Raw genomic sequence first — 18652 nt, forward strand, 5'->3', positions numbered from 1 at the left:
TGTGTTGGTAGGAAAGGAGCGAAGGTGTTTCTCTTACATGAACCTGCAAGCTCAAACAGAAGCATCAGTGGGAGAGCTGAAGAGCACCAAGAAGAGCAGCTCCTCATGGAGACAAGAAGCTTATATGAGAAAAAAAAAAAAAAAAGATAGAAACATAAGTAAGGAAGAGAAAACCATATGAAGATTTGAAAATACAAACTATTTTTGCATGCAAGAAAGGAAAAGAGCTCAGTGATACATATAATACTTGAAGGCTCAAATCTTGTCCAGCTTCAAAACACTAAACTTCTACTTCCCACTCTGCAAGATTTGGTTTGCAGCCAACCAAGTGCAGGTGACTGAGCCCTGTCTAGAAGTCATTCCTCCAAAGCGAACAGTCAGCTGTGGCTACTGGCCAGCGTTAAGTCTTTCGCTTGAATTCGCACTGCAGCCCTGGGTCAAAATGGTGCTCGTGAGACGCTGTATTTTACTCTAGAATCTGTTAATGCCGATAGTTCACCAAGTTTTCCTCTCCCATAAGCTACGTGTGCTATTCCCAATAGCTTTTCTACTTCTGATTCCCCCTCTCTTTGTCTCTGCTTTTCTGCATGTTAACTGGGGATGTATTTTCAACTGCCAATATTTGTTTCAAGAGGACTTTCGCCCACATGAAAACAAGGTATTACTGCAGCTTCCTGCAATATTACTGTCTTACATTTTTGAAGACTTTTAGTTTAAGAATAGAAATGTTCAAAGAAAAGCAAGATCTAGACTCTCTCTGGAAAAATCTGAAATGGTAGTTAAATAAGGATACGTGCATCTTTGTCCTGTACCTGGTTCTTACGAAAATAATGGAAATTCATTCTCCTAGTCAAGAGAATGTCTTCTGAGAAGGAAATAACTGCAGTGGCAGGGAGAGTGGGATGGAGAACCCCCAATTATGTTGAATATATTGGCGACATACCTTTGGTGTAAAATATAGTAATTTTTGAGAACTTCTAAGTTTTAAATATGTCCAAAAGATAAAATGTAAAAATAGCAATAATGCTGGCACATTCTTTCTCTTGTAGCTTGGTGTTATAATTTTATAGTACCTCTCCTTACTGAAAGAAACAAAAGGTTGCATATAACCAGAGTCAAGCTGTTGATTGTGCATAATTTTTTATGTGATCCATCTGAAAATTTTGCAGTTCTTAATGGTCTGGCTGCAGTATCCTTTATTTTGATGTCTGAAAAAAAAAGTGCTGCAGAAACTGTTTAGGAAGCTGAGTCACAGCTGCTTTAGAGTTTATAGACTGTTTTCAGAACATGAAGAAGCAATTGAACCTCAGAGAAATGTAGCAGTCAGTTTATGTTTGGAACCAGTTCCTAAAATATATCACTCATTTCATGACCAAATGAAAGCACAGCCTTACTGAGATGAAGCTAGTAAGTATGTGCCCATGCCAGATTCATGTTTAACATTGGCAGAGTAACTTAGTGAGGCCATTGTAAGCTTCCAAGGGATGATCGTTTTAAATTATATGACAACCAGTGATGATAAAAGGAAATAGTTATGGTTGATTTTTTAATACCTTGGGGATAATTGAACAATATTTTGAGCATCACGAGTTTTAGTGACTGCACAAGAAATAAAGAGCTCATTTTATAGCTGGGGCTTAGCTTCTTGCTGTTTGAAGCCCCTTATGGCTAAGCTATATGGCTAACATGATCAAAGAAATGTGTTGTTGACTAACATTCACAAAATGTGTTGTCCAGGCATGCTCATTGTCATTCTGCTCACATGGATTACTATGCTGCCTTTCCCAAGATGGGAAAAAAAATGGGATTTGCTGGCCGTGCTGACGGAGATGTGATATCAAGAGTTTTTAGAAACCAATGACAGTCACATTAGCTCTGTAACCAGGAGGTATCTGAGCAGTTGCTGCAGGAGAGTCCTTATCCCTTCACACTTCCTGCAGGAGATCAGCTCTGCTGAAGCGCAGCAAGGTCAGGTAGCAAGTATGCAGTTTCGGTTCTGAATGAACAAAGTCATCTTAAAGAAGACCAATTTGCACAGCTTTTCCTCATGTGTGCAGCCCCACTGCGCTCACAATTTGCCTACAGAAGTGTCAGCTCTCTTTCCCTTGGTAGTATATTATGGGTAGAAGTGTATTAATATTTCAGAGATTGAAAATCTCTTTGGTGACCTAGAGGTCCATTGGCTTTCAGTGTAACTGGAAGAGCAGAGTCATTAAGGCATTCTTGGACATTTCAGTGAGTGACCCCTTTCTCAGAAATGAGCAATCTAATCGATGATGTCTTATGATTTTGAGTGACTGCAACTTACAATGTGCTTACATCCACATTTCCAGTTTTTAGGATCTACTTTTTTCTCAGTTTGCCCATTTATATCTAGTTAGGGTTTTTCAGTTTGTTTTTTAAAACAAAGAGTGGTTGATGATAAAAGCAGTAAGAGTCACAATTAAACTAAGCATAAAACATTAGCATAGAATTATCATTCAGCTTTGTTACCCAAAAGAGATTGTCTAAATATTTTCACCAGAGTATGTTGAGAGTAATTAAAATAAAGTTGGAGCAGTTGCATCAATGTGAATGTAAGGAAGTCGGAAACAGCATTTTTTACTATAAGATGGTGTTTCTTTCTAAGACTGTACAATAAATAGACATATAGGAAATGTCAACTTTGCTTTTCTCTTTGGAAAAGTAAAGCCTGTTTTTTCATCACAATTTCTATTTAAAAATTGGCTATGTGACAAAATTGAGAATGTTTGGTGCGAAAGACGGTTTCCAGTGTTGTAGATAATGTTTCACAGGACTGATGAAAGTGGAATTGTTTTTCAAGCTTAAGGTCATGTTCTTGTTGCTTGTAGCCTTACTGTTTTTCACAAAATAGACCTTAATTTTTTCCCTAAAAACTAGTTACCACATGAAGTGTAGCATCTTTTCCATATGATGAGACTTCCTAATACTTGTGAATGCTCAGAAGAAAAGAAGCCATTATTGCCAGATTCTGGTCCATCAATCAGAACACTGTCATTTAATAAACTCTGTGGTAGTTACCTCAGTAATATCGTCCTGTGTAAGCTGCGTGGTGTTTTTGAAGGAATGGAAGATAATTCCTCCTGCAGGCCAGTAATGCAGTAAACCATGACTGTGTATTAATTTAAATATCTATTAGCGTGGCTGACTGATGTCTGCAGCACAGGAGCAAAGATGTTCACATTCTTAATTTTCATAGAAAGTTCATGGTTTTATAGTTTGGTTTGTTTTGCTTTTTTCCTTCAAGAAGGCTGTTACAGCTCCATTTTAAACCATGGCAATTTTTATATTTTAGTTATTCCATGCTGGGCTCTTGTATCTAACAGTACTAATTCTTATTCCTGTCAGGTATAAGTTTATCTATTCATGGGGCTGACAAGCGTGTGCAAATCTATCAGAGGAGAACTGCAGCAAGCTACCCAGTGTCACAGCGTCTGCCTGTGGTTGGGCATCCTTCACTCTCACAAGTCAGAGGGTCAATAAAAATGGAAGCCTCATCTTCTGGATCTAGTATTTTGGCAGTCACTGGTGGAAAAGCAAAAACGCATCAGCCAGGTAACAGATTTGCCTTGACACCTTTTTCAGTTCCGTTTCTTGTGTGATGTGCCATGATGTTGTGAAGTGGTATTAATAGCATCAGATCATGCTTGCATGGAGATCAATCTTTTGATTGTCAGAGCTAGCGATCAATGTTTTTTCTACATTCGGTATGTTTTTGTCAGTTATGGATTATAGGGAGCAACGACAGTTGGGACATCTGAAAGTGGGAAATAAAAATGTAAGTTTAATCATAAAAGACCCCATACAACATGTAGTGCTATCCAAAATGTCAAAGCAGAGAGAGCATCAGGCTACTATTTTTTTAATACTGCTCCCCCTTATATATGTTTAATTCTGATAAGCCCTGAGCTAATGGCAATGCTCTAGAGGCTGCAGGCATCCCCGTTGGAACTCGGTAATTGACACTAGTGTTGGTTTTGAACAAAGGCACAATCCAGGGCGCAGATCAAAGTCATGCTGCTAGAATGCAAACAAAAACTCTAGATCTGAAGGAGATTTTACAACATACGTTAACTGGTTAACAAAATTAAGCTTTTTAAAAGAAAGCCAGAATCTCCTGGGAACCATCAAATTCTAATTGACATCTTGAGTTCATTCCTTGTTATGTTAATTGCCAGAGCTATTTTAGAAGTATCTTTTCTTATAACAGGGGTCTACATTTATGCTGGCCATGTTCAGTCATTCTTCATGGTGAAAATTAAACTCTGAATTTCTTTCCTGAGTAGAGCAAATTACAGCTGTTCATGAAGTCAGTTTTGTAGCTTCTATATTGAAGGTTGTCAATAATCTTCCAGGGTTTCTGCCCAGGAAAGGGCATGATGAACCCTGTGTGCAGCTAGTTGGGTGCCATGGAGCAGAGTCTATTTGTGTGAGATGGACAGTTCTGTATGCAAACCCTTAGTGTACTTCTATTGCCTTGCAGGTCTAGTAAATGGCTTAATTTTTGTAGAAGTTGAAAATTTAGGTTATTTATTGTGGGTTGCTATGCAGGTCTACTGCCATGAGTTTCATGTACACATGCTATTTAGTCACCATCATCTTTGTCAATATAGATTAATTAAGAATTTACAGTGACTCATAACCATATGCTTTGTTTATTTCAGTTCTTCTGTTCACTTGTTTGTCCTATTTTTTCAGCTTCTACGTTTTTTCTTTTAGTACAGAAATTAGTACTACTACTCCAAAAGTGTTGTTGTTGCTACAGATATATAATCATAACTGCAGCATGCTGAAAGATTGAAAAAGAAAAAACCCCTGCATCAGTTTGTGAAAAAAAGTATCTTGAATGTGCACAATAACTATATTCATTTTGAGCTGCTACACATTCTATGTCTATGTGTTGACAGATGTGGCCTGTGCTTTAATACTGAATAATGTACAGGCAATATATGCTGGGTTCTGATTGAGAAAAAGATCCCCTTTCTACTAGACCCCAGAGGATTTCTAAAATGGAGCTCATTAGTGAGCATCATTTGGATGATGATTCTCTGAGGAATTTAGCTTTCGGTACAGTCTTATAAGATTACTTTTTCTGCTCTTTAGACAATAACAGCATCTATGACCTGCAGAGAACATGCTTGGAGGCTTGGCGCAAGGAGCCATTTAGTATTGTGAGCTTCAATGAAGTCAAGAGGAGTTAGTAGTACCCAGAGCCTTAAAGGGTGCAGATTTTTAGAAGTATGTTGTATGATAAGAGTCTTCTCTTAACCAACTTACAGTGTCATTGTTTCATCTGGAATGAAGTAATGTTTTTATTATTTGGGTCTGACTTTAATTCTATATAGGAACATGAAATTTGTCTCTGTGTCCAGGTTAAATTGCAACCATTTGAGCTGTACGTGAGTCTAAGAAAGATTATGGTCAGGCAGCAATAGTAAGAAGTAGTATTCCTAAGAGAAAATTTTAATTTAAATCTAAAATCATATGTTATTCATTCTTACTCAGCCACAAATTAACAGCTGTGTCTTCGTAATTAGCCTTATACGCTAGTTGACCAATGGCAATACCTCATCTAAGACATATAAACATTATAAACAGTTATGGTATTTTAGAAAGAAAATGTTCTGACATACATTAATTATTCAGGCAACAGATCTTGCACCACCATTTTCCAATCTTGGCTCCTGCTGTTGCATACGGTAAATTTCTCTGGTTTTTGTTTGGTCTAATTTTAAACAGTTCATACAATTTGGGTTCTTCTATTGGAGTGCTGTTATCACAATCAAGCAGGTCTCACTGTTGGAGTAGTATACATTATATTTAGTCTGAAGTTTCCTTTGTCCAGTTAACAAATACTCTGAACATGAAGACAGTCCAGCATAATAGGTTGTACAGAAAGGCATTTCTAATTCTTATCAATTGGAGTGGCTAGAACCCTGGAAAGATGTGAATTTTTTCCCTCTAGTAGCTTATCACTTCTATTTTCTGCACACTACTTTGTTTCCCTTGGCCACTTCTTTCCAGAATGACACCTTTTATTATTTATCATTAATTCTTTTTAATTGAGAGCTGTTTCTTTTGAATGAAGTTCATAGGTAGTTTCCCACTAAGGAGGAGAGACTATGGATATCATTCAGTGTTACAGCTCTCCTTTTCAGCTTGCTTCCCTGCCAGTTTTATTTCTAGCTGGTAAGGAGCCTGAGGCTGATGACTTCTGCTGTTACTTTGTGTGTTAGAGTGGCTAATGAGCAGTATGTTTTCTGTAATGTGCCTTATATTAAAAAAAAAAAAAAAAAGGAAAAACAAAAAACACAAAAAAAACCAAACCAAAAAAAAAAACCCCTCTAAAAAAAATTGTGTTGTGCAAGCTTGCAAAGAAGTACTGCTCAGCCAGGAGAATCTAAACTTCTGAGCTCTAATTTTAAGCAGATCAGAAGGTGTCAAGTAACAGAAACAAAACACAGGAAAATGGAGAAATGAGTGGAAGAAAATGGTTATTAACGGTGAAGACTCCTGATACCTTTGCAGGTGCACCTGTATGAGGGAACTTCCTCTTAGAAAGGAGAAAAGCAAAGAAAAATAAAGCAATTAGATGGTAAATTTAGATGCAATGATAGTAAGAAAAATACACATTCCTTACAGAATCAGGGGGTACTTTAAGTTTTGAGAAACCTCCAGTTATCATCTCCCAGTTATGCAAGCAGTTGTGGTATACTGTGGCTAATGGGATACAAGGCTACTGAAGCCCAGGGTTTGAAGCACCTGAGGCAAAATTTTGGAAGCTGTAAATTGTTACAACCCCCTGAAGGCAGTTTATGATCAATGTGCCTGTATTGCACACAGGAGGCTTATTTTGAAAGCAATAGTAATCAGCATTTTGGCAGTCTGTAAGAGTAGCAGAACCAAGTACTGAACAAGCCTTGAGGAGGTTCAACTGTCATCCGGGTTTGTTCCCGCAGTGTTGGGGTTAGGCAAATCTGGGAACAAAAAAATGCTTGCCTCACTTCTGATGGCATTGCTGCTTTGCTATGGAGTAAGCAGGACTTTTCTGCCTGCCCTTTCCACTGATTTCAAATCAGGACAATGTTACCGTACTTCTTCCCATTGGTGATGAATCGCTTTATTCTCAGACTCTGCAGAACTTGTCAAACCTAGTTTCTCTAGAAGTCACTAATTTTGCCGGCTGTGGCAAAAATTGCCTTATTTAATATGTACAGGCAGCCTCAAAGTGAATTCTTTCATTGTGTGAAACTCTGAAATCATCTTAGGTCTTCTCTACTTGCAATGCTTGCTAACAGCTGTTACCTATTTTATAGTAACAGGGATTCAAAGGTTCCTCAGCAAGATTTTTTTTCTCTGTGCTTCCTGTAAAGGCCTCTGGTTAATCCTTAATGTGTTTTGAGTTTATATAGGAGTGTATATATAATAACATAGTTACACAGTTATATCACTTGTACAAATTAGATCTGCAGGCAATCTACACATACAACAGGGAAGAGTTATTTGTGAAGCCATTTATTTCCAGAATTTAGTAAATATGTAAAGAGTCTTCAGGAAATGCAGAAAAATATTCTAGAAATTTCTGCTTTCAAGAGGTTACTGTTTAAAATACCTCCTTTAGAGCCAAAGGACAGTACATTTTGGAATGGAGATTCCTTGCCACCTGAAATGATATAGGCATATCCATGATATTTGAAAGAACTTTATATTCAATGGCAAGGAAACATTTACTGAAAGGCCTGGTTTCTGGCATTACAGTGGAAATCTAGTAGAGTCATTGGAATTCAGTGAGAATCCTTTTCTTGGCAGTCTCTTGCTTTTTATGACAAATAGTACCTGATGTGTTACAAATGTTAAAGGAAGATGTATTTGCATTAGGCATGCTTTTCTTTAATTTTGGATTATTTTTTCTTTTAATTGCTCATCAAACTGTAGCATTTTTATTAGTTCCTCTAGATATTAAGTGTGAAAAAAAGAAAGAAGAGCTAATGGTGTTGACCAAAAGAACACTTGACTTTAGGAGGCAAGGAAAAAAATATGGTTCTTGAAACTGTGGCAATCTAAAGGAAAAAAGGAAATGTATGTTTAATGAGCTTAGTCACAACTTAATGAACTTAGAATCATCAAACAAGCTAGAACTGAATCCTTCAAAAAAGAAAATTTACTGTGCAAAAGATACTCTTTTCTCATCACAAAATGTGCACATGCTTGTCAGCATTCACATTTGGTTGTGAATGATCGTTGGAAGATCTGTATCAGTTAGATGTGATTTGTTGGTTAAAACACATTCTCTTTTCTTTGCTGACTGGCAGGATGTGTGGCATACATCTCTCTCATTAAAAGAATAAATTCCTGCAAATAATTCTACCAGAAAGCTCTGTCATTCAGATATTTCATAGCAGGAAACTCTTGCATGGTCTATGAATGGCTGATGTAAACTCACCTGAAAATTTGAATTCACACTGACAGCAGTGCTATATTTTACCTATCTAACATTATTAGGGGAGCAGTCCTTTTCAATATGCCTTCTGCTGGGTGTATATAGAACTTCCTCCCATGAGGAATGAAGCATGGAAAAAGCAAACAGATTTAAAAGAAGTTTATTATTCCCTTCATTAAGCTGATTTTCTTATTACTAAAGAATAGATTTACAAGAAATATCCGAATGCAGAAGGGACATTAATGTCAAAGAAACCATCCTGCATACTTAACTTTTCTCTAGCTGCAGCCTGTGTACAAATGCAAGTTCGATGCACCAAATAAAATTTCTCTCATGTTTGTACCTCAAGCGTGAGCTGGAAATACCTCCCTGCTGAACACAGAGACAGTTCATTCGCCTGAGTGCTGATCCTCTAGAGCCTCTGCAAAGCTCCTAATGAGAAGAACAGTTTGCCTCAATTACAATGAAGACCTTTTTTTCACTGGGCTGAGTGACAGGTTGTCACATGATGATTATGCAGTACTTTGAAATTAAGAGCTGAACTAGATAACAGATGATGCAGAGCCTGAAATCTTCTATCCCTTTGCTTAGTCATTCAGCTTATTTCATTCATCACTTTTCTAGGACAAAAGTCACTTCTTTGAAAATTCCTATTCCTAAGCTAAAGTCTCCTAAAATGTTCATTCTAGCACTTTGGCAAACAACTTGTAAAAAAAATAAATTCTAGAGGACAATGCACTATTTTTTCAATGCTAGCTATCTTCTTTACTTTAAAAGTATTTGATTTGGCAGAAATGGCATCCCTCTGTATCGATTTCTGCTGCACATGGCACACAAGTACTGAACCTACCTGGGACCTGTGCACACTCTCAATAAAGGGCTTCAAAAATAATACTAATAATTTTAAGTGGTAGCTTCAAGGGTGTTCTACTTTTCTGGGGAGTATATATTTTTAAACTCATCTCTTTACAAAGACTTATTTTTCTTTCCTTCCCGCTTTGATCAATCTCCTCTTTGCTGTTGTAATATGATCTTTCATTCACTCTTGCAATCAATTACTTATGGTTACTTTAAAATCAGTACAGCTCACCCTCAGATTTCAGCTCTCCTGGCTGTTGTTAGTTTACAACCATGTAGTCACCTAATAAAGCCTGCTACTCTCTGTGGATGTTCTAGATTATTCCACCATCAGAAAGTTTCCTCACAAGGGGAAAATTGTCTAAAATAGGAGCAGGCAGCCAGATGTGGCTTTACATCAAACAGGGAATATTACTGATCCCAAAGCAAGGTTATAATGTCCTGAGACCAGTCTACCATAATTGTCTTAAAACAGTTAAGAAAGTTCTTGATCACTCTAGCTTATGCTGAAGAAAATAGATAATATACACAAAATTTTGCAAAGTTTCTGAGAAAGTAATGACCCATTTTATTTTAAAAATAGCCTATAATTTCAGAAGCAATGAGAGAGACTTTGAATAGTCAGTTATTATGTTCCTGTAATGGTCGACTGAAAAAATGTGGCTTTTTCTTAGCGCTACAGTTCTTCCTTAAAGGGGGCTTAGTATTATGTAAGCCTCAGTTCCTAATATATTTCATATATTCCAATGAAAGATTCTTGCAGGTAGACTGTCAAAAGATGGAACAAACTAGCTTCTACTTTGGCAAAAGTGCTTTTAAGATCAGAAGAGGGATTTGACTGCAATAGGGCTGCATGGTGTTACTAATTTCCACAAAAGGGTTGTTCGAGTCTAAAAGATAGCCAGACCTCTTTTCTAACACCAAGACTGCTGGTTCATTCTGAAATCTCAAAATTAAGAGAGACCTTTCATTATAATTAAAAAAAAAAAAAAAAAAAAAAGGAAGTGGTGGGGGCTTGCTCCTTAGGTGAGTAAATATGATACAGGTAAGTGCATTTAGGCTTCAGAACCCACTAGAAACTCCAGCTAATGAAATGTACGGTGGTGCCAAAAAAGCCCCAAAGACCAAAAGAATTGCATAAAGCTCAACATCACAGCTTACAGCAGGCATATGAAGAAAAGGTGGCACCATTTTTGATCTGTTCCTTTTTCCAGAAGACAGCTCCCATTGGGTCAAACAGATATCTGCTTTTCCTTGTTCATGAGTGGCTGGATGTTTCAGGAAAGCAGATGTGCTCTCTGTATTTTGCCTCCACAGAGGCAAAATATTTGCTGGTCACATCTTTCGGGTGTGCAGTTCCGTACCTTATGCTTCAGAAGCCCAATGGAGGACAAAGCATATGCATTTTTGAGGTCTTCATTACTGATAACATGCAGGGTACTTAAAATAGAAAAAGAGAGATAATCCCACAGTTTAGTACATTATTTAGACCTTGCTTTAGGAACAGCCTAGCACAGGAAAGGAATTCAGGACCTGATAGACTGATGTTATAAAGAAGTAACTTCTATTTCCATAGGACTGTGGAAGGTTTTTAAGAGTCATCAAAACTGCACATATTTTCGAGGTCCTTTGTGTTGCCAGAATGCCTGAAAATGACATCCCTTACTATTCAGATACTCTCCTACTGCTTGCAAAGGAGACTCTGCTTAATACCAGTTACTGGAAATCTCTTTTGGACTGGCATCCTGTGTGAACAGCCCAAAACTAGTCTATGCATTTTAATGGTAAAATGTTCTATTTCTCCTTAGTGGGTCTTAATAATTATAGTAGGTTGCAGGGCTTTGTAAGAAAGGTCAACAGCACTGGTATTAGGGGCAGGGTTCCTGCTCTCAAAGAGCAGGTACTCAAAGGTACTCTCAAAGACCAATTGAAAATCTGAGAAAGAACATTTTTACATAATCAATATATAAATATTGCCTCCATTCCTCAGCTCCAATTAGTAACTGAAATATGATAGTTATCTTAACGTCTCCCTAATTAGGTCTCCACACACACTGGTAGGCTGGAACCATATCCTTTCTCTGTGATAGACAAGGGTGAAATTCACTGCTCCATGTTTAGTTTCTGTACAGGAGGGCGTATTTCATGGAGTCAGCATGATAGCTTTTGCCTGAGACTAAAGAAGGAAAGGCTTTGCGGTGACACCATATTTCTGAGCTTCATGGCCCTAATGTGCATGTTAGGGTTTATGATGACACTAGCTGAGGAGCAGATCCACCAGCTCACGAAGGCTGGAGACAAGAGTAAGGGAGGAATATGATGGCTACCTTTCAGCTCGCAAGTGACAGTGAGTATAAAAGGAACAGATTTGTACAGGAAAGGGGCATTAGTAGCCATGAATCATTATCATCTTGATGAAACCTTCCACTCAGAAATTTCTAAATCTCTGCAAGCTGAAAGGGACATACTGGTGATAGACTGGATTTGCTTGTCCTGTTCATATTCCCTTTGCCTAAGCATCTGCTGTTAGAAATAGACCTCTGTTCTGCTATCCCATCTTTAGGATAACCATTTTCACATTCCTATGCTATGTTTGTTCCTCAGCAGTCTCAGGACAGCTGAAGTTCCCAAAATGGTTTAGCTGCTTGTACTTTCTACACGAATGAATTACCAGGATGTGTTTAGACTGCGAAGGCAGCGATAGGCTATGGTATAATGTGAGCCTGTGAAACTGGTTGTTACATTAAAATCCACCCAGAAGAGACACCTGGTATCTTGTAAAAACTGTCTTGATGTCCCATGCTATAATGAAGTAAGTCTTTGTTGCCCTGAAGTTATCTGCTAGGTCATGCCTCTCATCCCCATGGCTTTTCTGCTTGTCTCACCAGTAAACTGATGACTTGAGAACTGGGCAATAGTTTTGCAATAAACAGTTTATTCAGCAAATATTTTCTTTCTTTCCTCTTTATGAATTGCCTGCTAACAACCCCAGATATTGTTAAATGTAGATGATAACTAAAGGATTTGTCATCCACAAGTAGTTAGATTTTTTCAAACAGGACAAATGTTTGAACATATGCGATAGTGATCTTGATAGCTATGTTTATATGTGCACTCACAGTGTAAGAGGAAGAAGGTAGAACTAAAATACAATCATTCTTACTGTTATTTTTACATAATAGGAAATGGGCTGAATTGTTCGGTCCATTTAGATCTCATACTTCTTTCTAGATTCTCATTTGCAACATACAATCGTGCAGAAATATCTCAGCTTAGTTATACATTGTGGCTTTGTGCCATTTTCAGACTGCCTCCTGTGGATTTCTGTCCCAAGTATTATGACACTTTGAAAGGATAGCTTTGTCTCCAGTAGGAGAGAATACACTTCAGTGCCCTGTCTCTTTATGTTGTCAGTGAAGAGAAGTGCTTCCAGGGGGTAATTCTAAAGGCTCATTGTGCAATACTGTCCCTCTACTGATCATGTAAGGATCGGCACAGGGGCCATGCAGAGCCAGGTAATTGGTAATATTAGTCAAAGGAATATGTGACATGCTATGCTTGGGGCTTCTGCATGGACACTGGGTCCTTTCAAGCCTCAGGACATTGGGGCATCCTCTGGGCATAGATGGGAAATGAAGAAAGAGGTTGTGTGCTTTTGCACAGCAGTCCAGTGATTTGGGTGCTTATCCATGTGGGAGATGTGGATTGTTAGTTTTTCCCATCTGTTGTCACATCTGAACTCACTGTTTAAGAGATGCTTCTCTCTTGATGATCAGAGCACAGTGTTGGTGGGTTTCACTGTCCCCATGCCCACAGTTCATTCTGGGCAGTGACCAAATTAGAAATGCAAGAATTGAGGCCTAGCAGAACCCCGTCCCCATAGCCTGGTGTTTGGGCTATTTTGGCTGCCGGTTGATTTTTAAGGTATGACTTTGCACCTAGGGCTATCAATCCATTTTGTCTGTCAGTGGTGGAAAAGACAAACATAGCATGACAGAGGTAAAGAATAAGAGCTGAATGCAGGACTCCCCACTTCTCTGTAGTTAATTGTCTGATGCCAGCCATGGTTTAATGTAGAGAAGAATGGACACCATATGTCTTCAAAATATCTTAGTCTGTGATAAATTAGTAATATTAAGTGTTTAGAAATCCCCACTACTGCTGCTTCTGGAAGATAAGAAAAGAGTTTCTATTAACATAATTAAACATACGTCATGCCTTACAGTGTATTGCAATACAAAGGAAAACTATTTTTAAATTGCCTTTCAAAAATAATTCCAGTATTGTTATTACCATACCCTTGACATGACCATGCACAGAGACGGCTATAGCATAGGTTCTTCATGCTAAACAGAATGATTTGGATTTTGAATTATTTTTTTTTCCTAACATTCATTGCACTTTCTCATGAAAAATTAAGTAGCCCTATGTATTTCTTCCAATAACTTTCAAAACTGACTTGGCATTTTTGTGCTATTACTCTCAGCTTTTGAGTCTAGGACACTACCATGCAGGCACATTATCCATAGTCAGTGCGAAAGCCATTAAGATAAATGGTGTTTTCTGCATAGTGGAACATTTGATTAGCTATGCTGAATATCTGACAGAGTATACACTTTTTTTTTAAGGTAATCGGTAAACTAATTAAGAGTATCAAGAGTTATATCCAAGTCCTTACGTATTTATAGACATGTATGGCAATCTACCAGGTCAGAGGTTTTTCAAAGGTCTGCAAATATTTATGCAGGGTACCCAATATTTTCAGTCTTAGAAGCACATTGCGTATTGTTGCTGTTATGATGGAGTGCTTTGACTTAAATCAAAAGTCTCTAAAGGTCTTTCTTTCAATGTGTATCATTACCTATAATTTACAATAATTTCAAAACTGTGGATGTACTCCGTAGATACATGGGGAAAAATCCTGTGACCTATACAGGTAAAAGTAAGTACCTCAAATTAGGGAAAACTGGGGCCTTTAAGATACTCTCAGTTTGTCAATACAGGTACATATGTGCCAGCACTGGTATGCCACACAGAAATTCCTGCAGATGTGGCAGGCAGCTCGTCTTACCCTGGTATGTTGCAATATCTTAAATATACAAATATGTCAACAGGTTCTCATAGAGAATTAAACACATTACTTTTCCTGTCCTTATCCCCGCTGCCATTTTCAGAAGGAACCCAAGACTGGAAAGAAGAATAGAATCATAGAATCATAGAATCATAGAATCGTAAGGGTTGGAAAGGACCTTAAGATCATTTAGTTCCAACCCCCCTGCCATGGGCAGGGACACCTTGCCCTAAACCATGTGGCTCAAGGCTCTGTCCAACCTGGCCTTGAACACTGCCAGGGATGGAGCATCCACAACCTCCCTGGGCAACCCATTCCAGTGCTTCACCACCCTCACTGTAAAGAACTTCTTCCTTATATCTAATCTAAACTTCCTCTGTTTAAGTTTGAACCCATTACCCCTTGTCCTACCACTACAGTCCCTAAGGAAGAGTCCCTCCCCAGCATCCTTGTAGACCCCCTTCAGATACTGGAAGGCTGCTATGAGGTCACCACGCAGCCTTCTCTTCTCCAGGCTGAACAGCCCCAACTTTCTCAGCCTATCTTCATATGGGAGGTGCTCCAGCCCTCTTATCATCCTCGTGGCCCTCCTCTGGACTCGCTCCAACAGCTCCATGTCCTTTTTATGTTGAGGACACCAGAACTGTACGCAGTACTCCAAGTGGGGTCTCACAAGAGCAGAGTAGAGGGGCAGGATCACCTCCTTCGACCTGCTGGTCACGCTTCTTTTGATGCAGCCCAGGATACGGTTGGCTTTCTGGGCTGCGAGCGCACACTGCCGGCTCATGTTAAGCTTCTCGTCAACCAACACCCCCAAGTCCTTTTCTGCAGGGCTGCTCTGAATCTCTTCTCTGCCCAGCCTGTAGCAGTGCCTGGGGTTGCCCCGACCCAGGTGTAGGACCTTGCACTTGCCTTGGTTAAACTTCATAAGGTTGTCATCGGCCCACCTCACAAGCGTGTCAAGGTCCCTCTGGATGGCATCCCTTCCCTCCAGCGTATCAACCGAACCACACAGCTTGGTGTCATCGGCAAACTTGCTGAGGGCGCACTCAATCCCACTGTCCATGTCGCCGACAAAGATGTTGAACAGGACCGGTCCCAACACCGATCCCTGAGGGACACCACTCGTTACAGGTTTCCAACTGGACATCGAGCCATTTACCACAACTCTTTGCGTGCGGCCATCGAGCCAGTTTTTTATCCACCGAGTGGTCCATCTATCAAATTGATGTCTCTCCAATTTAGAGACAAGGATGTCATGTGGGACAGTGTCGAATGCTTTGCACAAGTCCAGGTAGATGACATCAACTGCTCTGCCGCTGTCCATCAGTTCCGTGGCTCCATCATAGAAGGCCACCAAATTGGTCAGGCAGGATTTCCCCTTAGTGAAGCCATGTTGGCTGTCACCAACCACCTCGTTGTTTTTCATGTGCCTTAGCATGTTTTCCAGGAGAAACTGTTCCAAGATTTTGCCAGGCACAGAGGTGAGACTGACTGGTCTGTAGTTCCCCGGGTCTTCCACCTTCCCCTTCTTGAAAATGGGGGTTATATTACCCTTCTTCCAGTCATTGGGAACTTCACCTGACTGCCAGGATTTTTCGAATATGATGGACAGTGGCTTAGCAACTTCATTCGCCAGCTCCTTCAGGACCCGTGGATGGATTTCATCAGGTCCCATGGACTTGTGCACGTTCAGGTTCTTAAGACGGTCTCGAACCTGATCCTCTCCTACAGTGGGCCTAAGGTCTTTGTTCTCACAGTCCCTGCATTTGCTTTCCAAGACTTGGGTTGTGTGAATCAAAATGAAAGCATAAAGGAACCTGTCTCATACGCACACTCGTAGAAATCTGAATGTTGAAGCTGTAAGGTAGAGGAAGCTTAGTAGTAAGGAGCAAGGGCAGAAGGAAAGCTTCTAGGTAATAGCTGATCTTGTTTCGGGGAAGAGTCAAGTGCTGGGCTGGTGGGCCAAAATGTGGCAGGTTGGAAAAAAGAACCTTTTTCTGCTGCGTGGAGAAGGAGCAGCTCAAGGCAGGACAGAGGATACGTTTCTGCATCGTATGCTGAGAAGGTATTTGTGAAAGAAGACATGAAGCCTTTGCCCTGACTTAAGTGAGGCTTTTGTTGGGAAACTGTGCAGGTCTGAGGAAACTGCCCTCTTGTATGGGTGCATTTGCAGCTGGTGTGTGGTAGCTCAGCTGGGAGTGAATGAGAAGCACTCATGCCAGAGAGCAAGGACCGCAGGAGAAAGGTGAGCATAACTCGCCAGTGGTACTGCCCTGTGCACTGGTGGCTTGCAGATCATCAGTGTTGACCTCCCAAAAGACCTTTTGACATTTCCGAAGATTCTTGTTCTTAAATTGCTGTGGGGAGGGGAAAAATAGGTCTTGAAAAATGCTGATATTACACCTTTTCTTATCTGTTCAAGAGGAAAACAAGACACTGAAAGACAGTTATCCTTCATGATGCAAAACTCATTTCTATGTGGACTCAGCCTATACTTTTAGGAACTTTTAGTTGTACATAGACAGGACAAACCCTTCCACCTGGACAAGAGTTCTAAGGAAAAAACTCTAAAACATCCTCGTTTTTGTTTCCTCTTTTTTATTTCCATTGAGGAGGGCGAGAAGTTCTTTACTGTGAGGGTGGTGAGGCACTGGAACAGGCTGCCCAAAGAAGGAGTGAATGCTCCATCCCTGGCAGTGTTCGAGGCCAGGCTGGACAGAGCCTTGGGCAACATGGTCTAGAGTGAGGTGTCCCTGCCCATGGCAGGGGGATTGGAACTAGATGGTCTTAAGGTCCTTTCCAACTCTAACCATTCTGATTTTGTGATTCTATATCTACACTAGAGTTAGTGAATGGGAAACAATGTTTCATCTTTGATATGAAGCTGACCAGGATGAAATCAAATGATCCTGCTGATAGTAAATGTTGGGCCTTTGTAATTACAGACCCATAAAATTAAAATTGATTATGTTTTCAGTATGTGGCTGCTGACCACGTGTATTTTAAACATACCTAGTATTTCCTTCTCCTGCAACTATATTTCTTTATTCTTCTGTTTCTTCTCCTACATTTCTTTATTCTTCTGTTACATGATATTTTGTCATATCATCAATACTTTCCCAGTGTGAACCTCTGTATATGACAGTTTTAAGAGCAGCAATGAGAAATCAAATAATTTTAATATAGGAATATATATCTAATATAATCACTGCAATAAGATTGATGCACAAAGTAACACTGGCATCCAGTTTATGCTTCAGGAGAGAAAATTGCTTAGGCAGAAATATTATTACAATACTTCACTGGTTAGTGAAGAACAAAACAGATTACGGTCTAGGATTTCTTACAGAAAACAATCTGAGATTTTCTGACCAGTGTAACAAAAGCAGCTCTAAAAGACTTGTTATGAAACATGTCAGCCTTCCACCTAATTATTCATAATTAGCTATCTCTGAGCCACTGCTTTCAGGCCAACTTTATCTTGCTAGGAAGACTTGTGTGTTTTGATGCATATATTTGCATATATTTTATGACTCAGAGAATAGCTTCTTTTTTTCTGGTGCAGTAACTGAACCAATATGGTTTTCATCCATTGAGATGTGTTGTCCAATGTAGTCATGGGATGGATGCCAAAAAGACCCACTATGGTGTACGTTTTTATTTCATTCCTGTCACAGAAATGAGAAATGTCAGAATTATGATTAGTTATACCTATGGATTTTACATGTGAACATAGCCCTAACTAGCATGTATAGGTAAAGCTTTAGACATTGTCCATTTGAAACTGTGCTTTTGTTGTAAATGACCTGTCTAGAACTCACAGTGGGAAGTCAATAGAAAACATATCCAGAAGGGTGATCCTTTGACCCACGTTGACCTGAGTTTGCCTTTAGTGAAAAGGCTACCATGTGCAGCAGCCTTCTGTTTGCTTTGAAGAAGAGGCTCTAGTAAAAATGAGCAACTTCTCTGTAGAAACTGCAGGCAGTACTTAATGTAGCAAAACAAACCTGTTCATATGAGAATTTATATTTGCTTTTGCTAAGTACTGCCCTGTTAGACGGCCCTGGGATAGGAGCATCTACCTGAATAGCATACTAGTTATTTGCTACTCCTATTTAATGTTCATGCAGCCATTGTGAAAGTACATGTTTGCTGCCAAAATGATTTTTTAATATTTTTTTTTAAAATAAGAAATCAACTCACTGTACTGATAGAAGTTGCTGGTGCTGCCTTTTCAGGAAGGTCATTTGAAGCTGTAA

At 39.3% G+C, this 18652-nt stretch overlaps 1 protein-coding gene across 4 annotated transcripts in view; it reads left to right on the plus strand.

Moving 5' to 3' along the window:
* Positions 1–18652, plus strand: part of ANO4 (anoctamin 4) — a 231453-nt gene that overhangs the window by 95258 nt on the left and 117543 nt on the right. For all 4 annotated transcript variants that reach the window (XM_030478489.1, XM_030478484.1, XM_030478485.1 and 1 more), the window contains exon 3: positions 3370–3576. In XM_030478489.1, the coding sequence (XP_030334349.1) occupies positions 3370–3576 (207 nt within the window). The remainder of the gene's footprint in view (positions 1–3369; positions 3577–18652) is intronic.

This window comes from Strigops habroptila, chromosome 3 (genome assembly GCF_004027225.2).
Source record: "Strigops habroptila isolate Jane chromosome 3, bStrHab1.2.pri, whole genome shotgun sequence".
NCBI lineage: Eukaryota > Metazoa > Chordata > Aves > Psittaciformes > Psittacidae > Strigops > Strigops habroptila.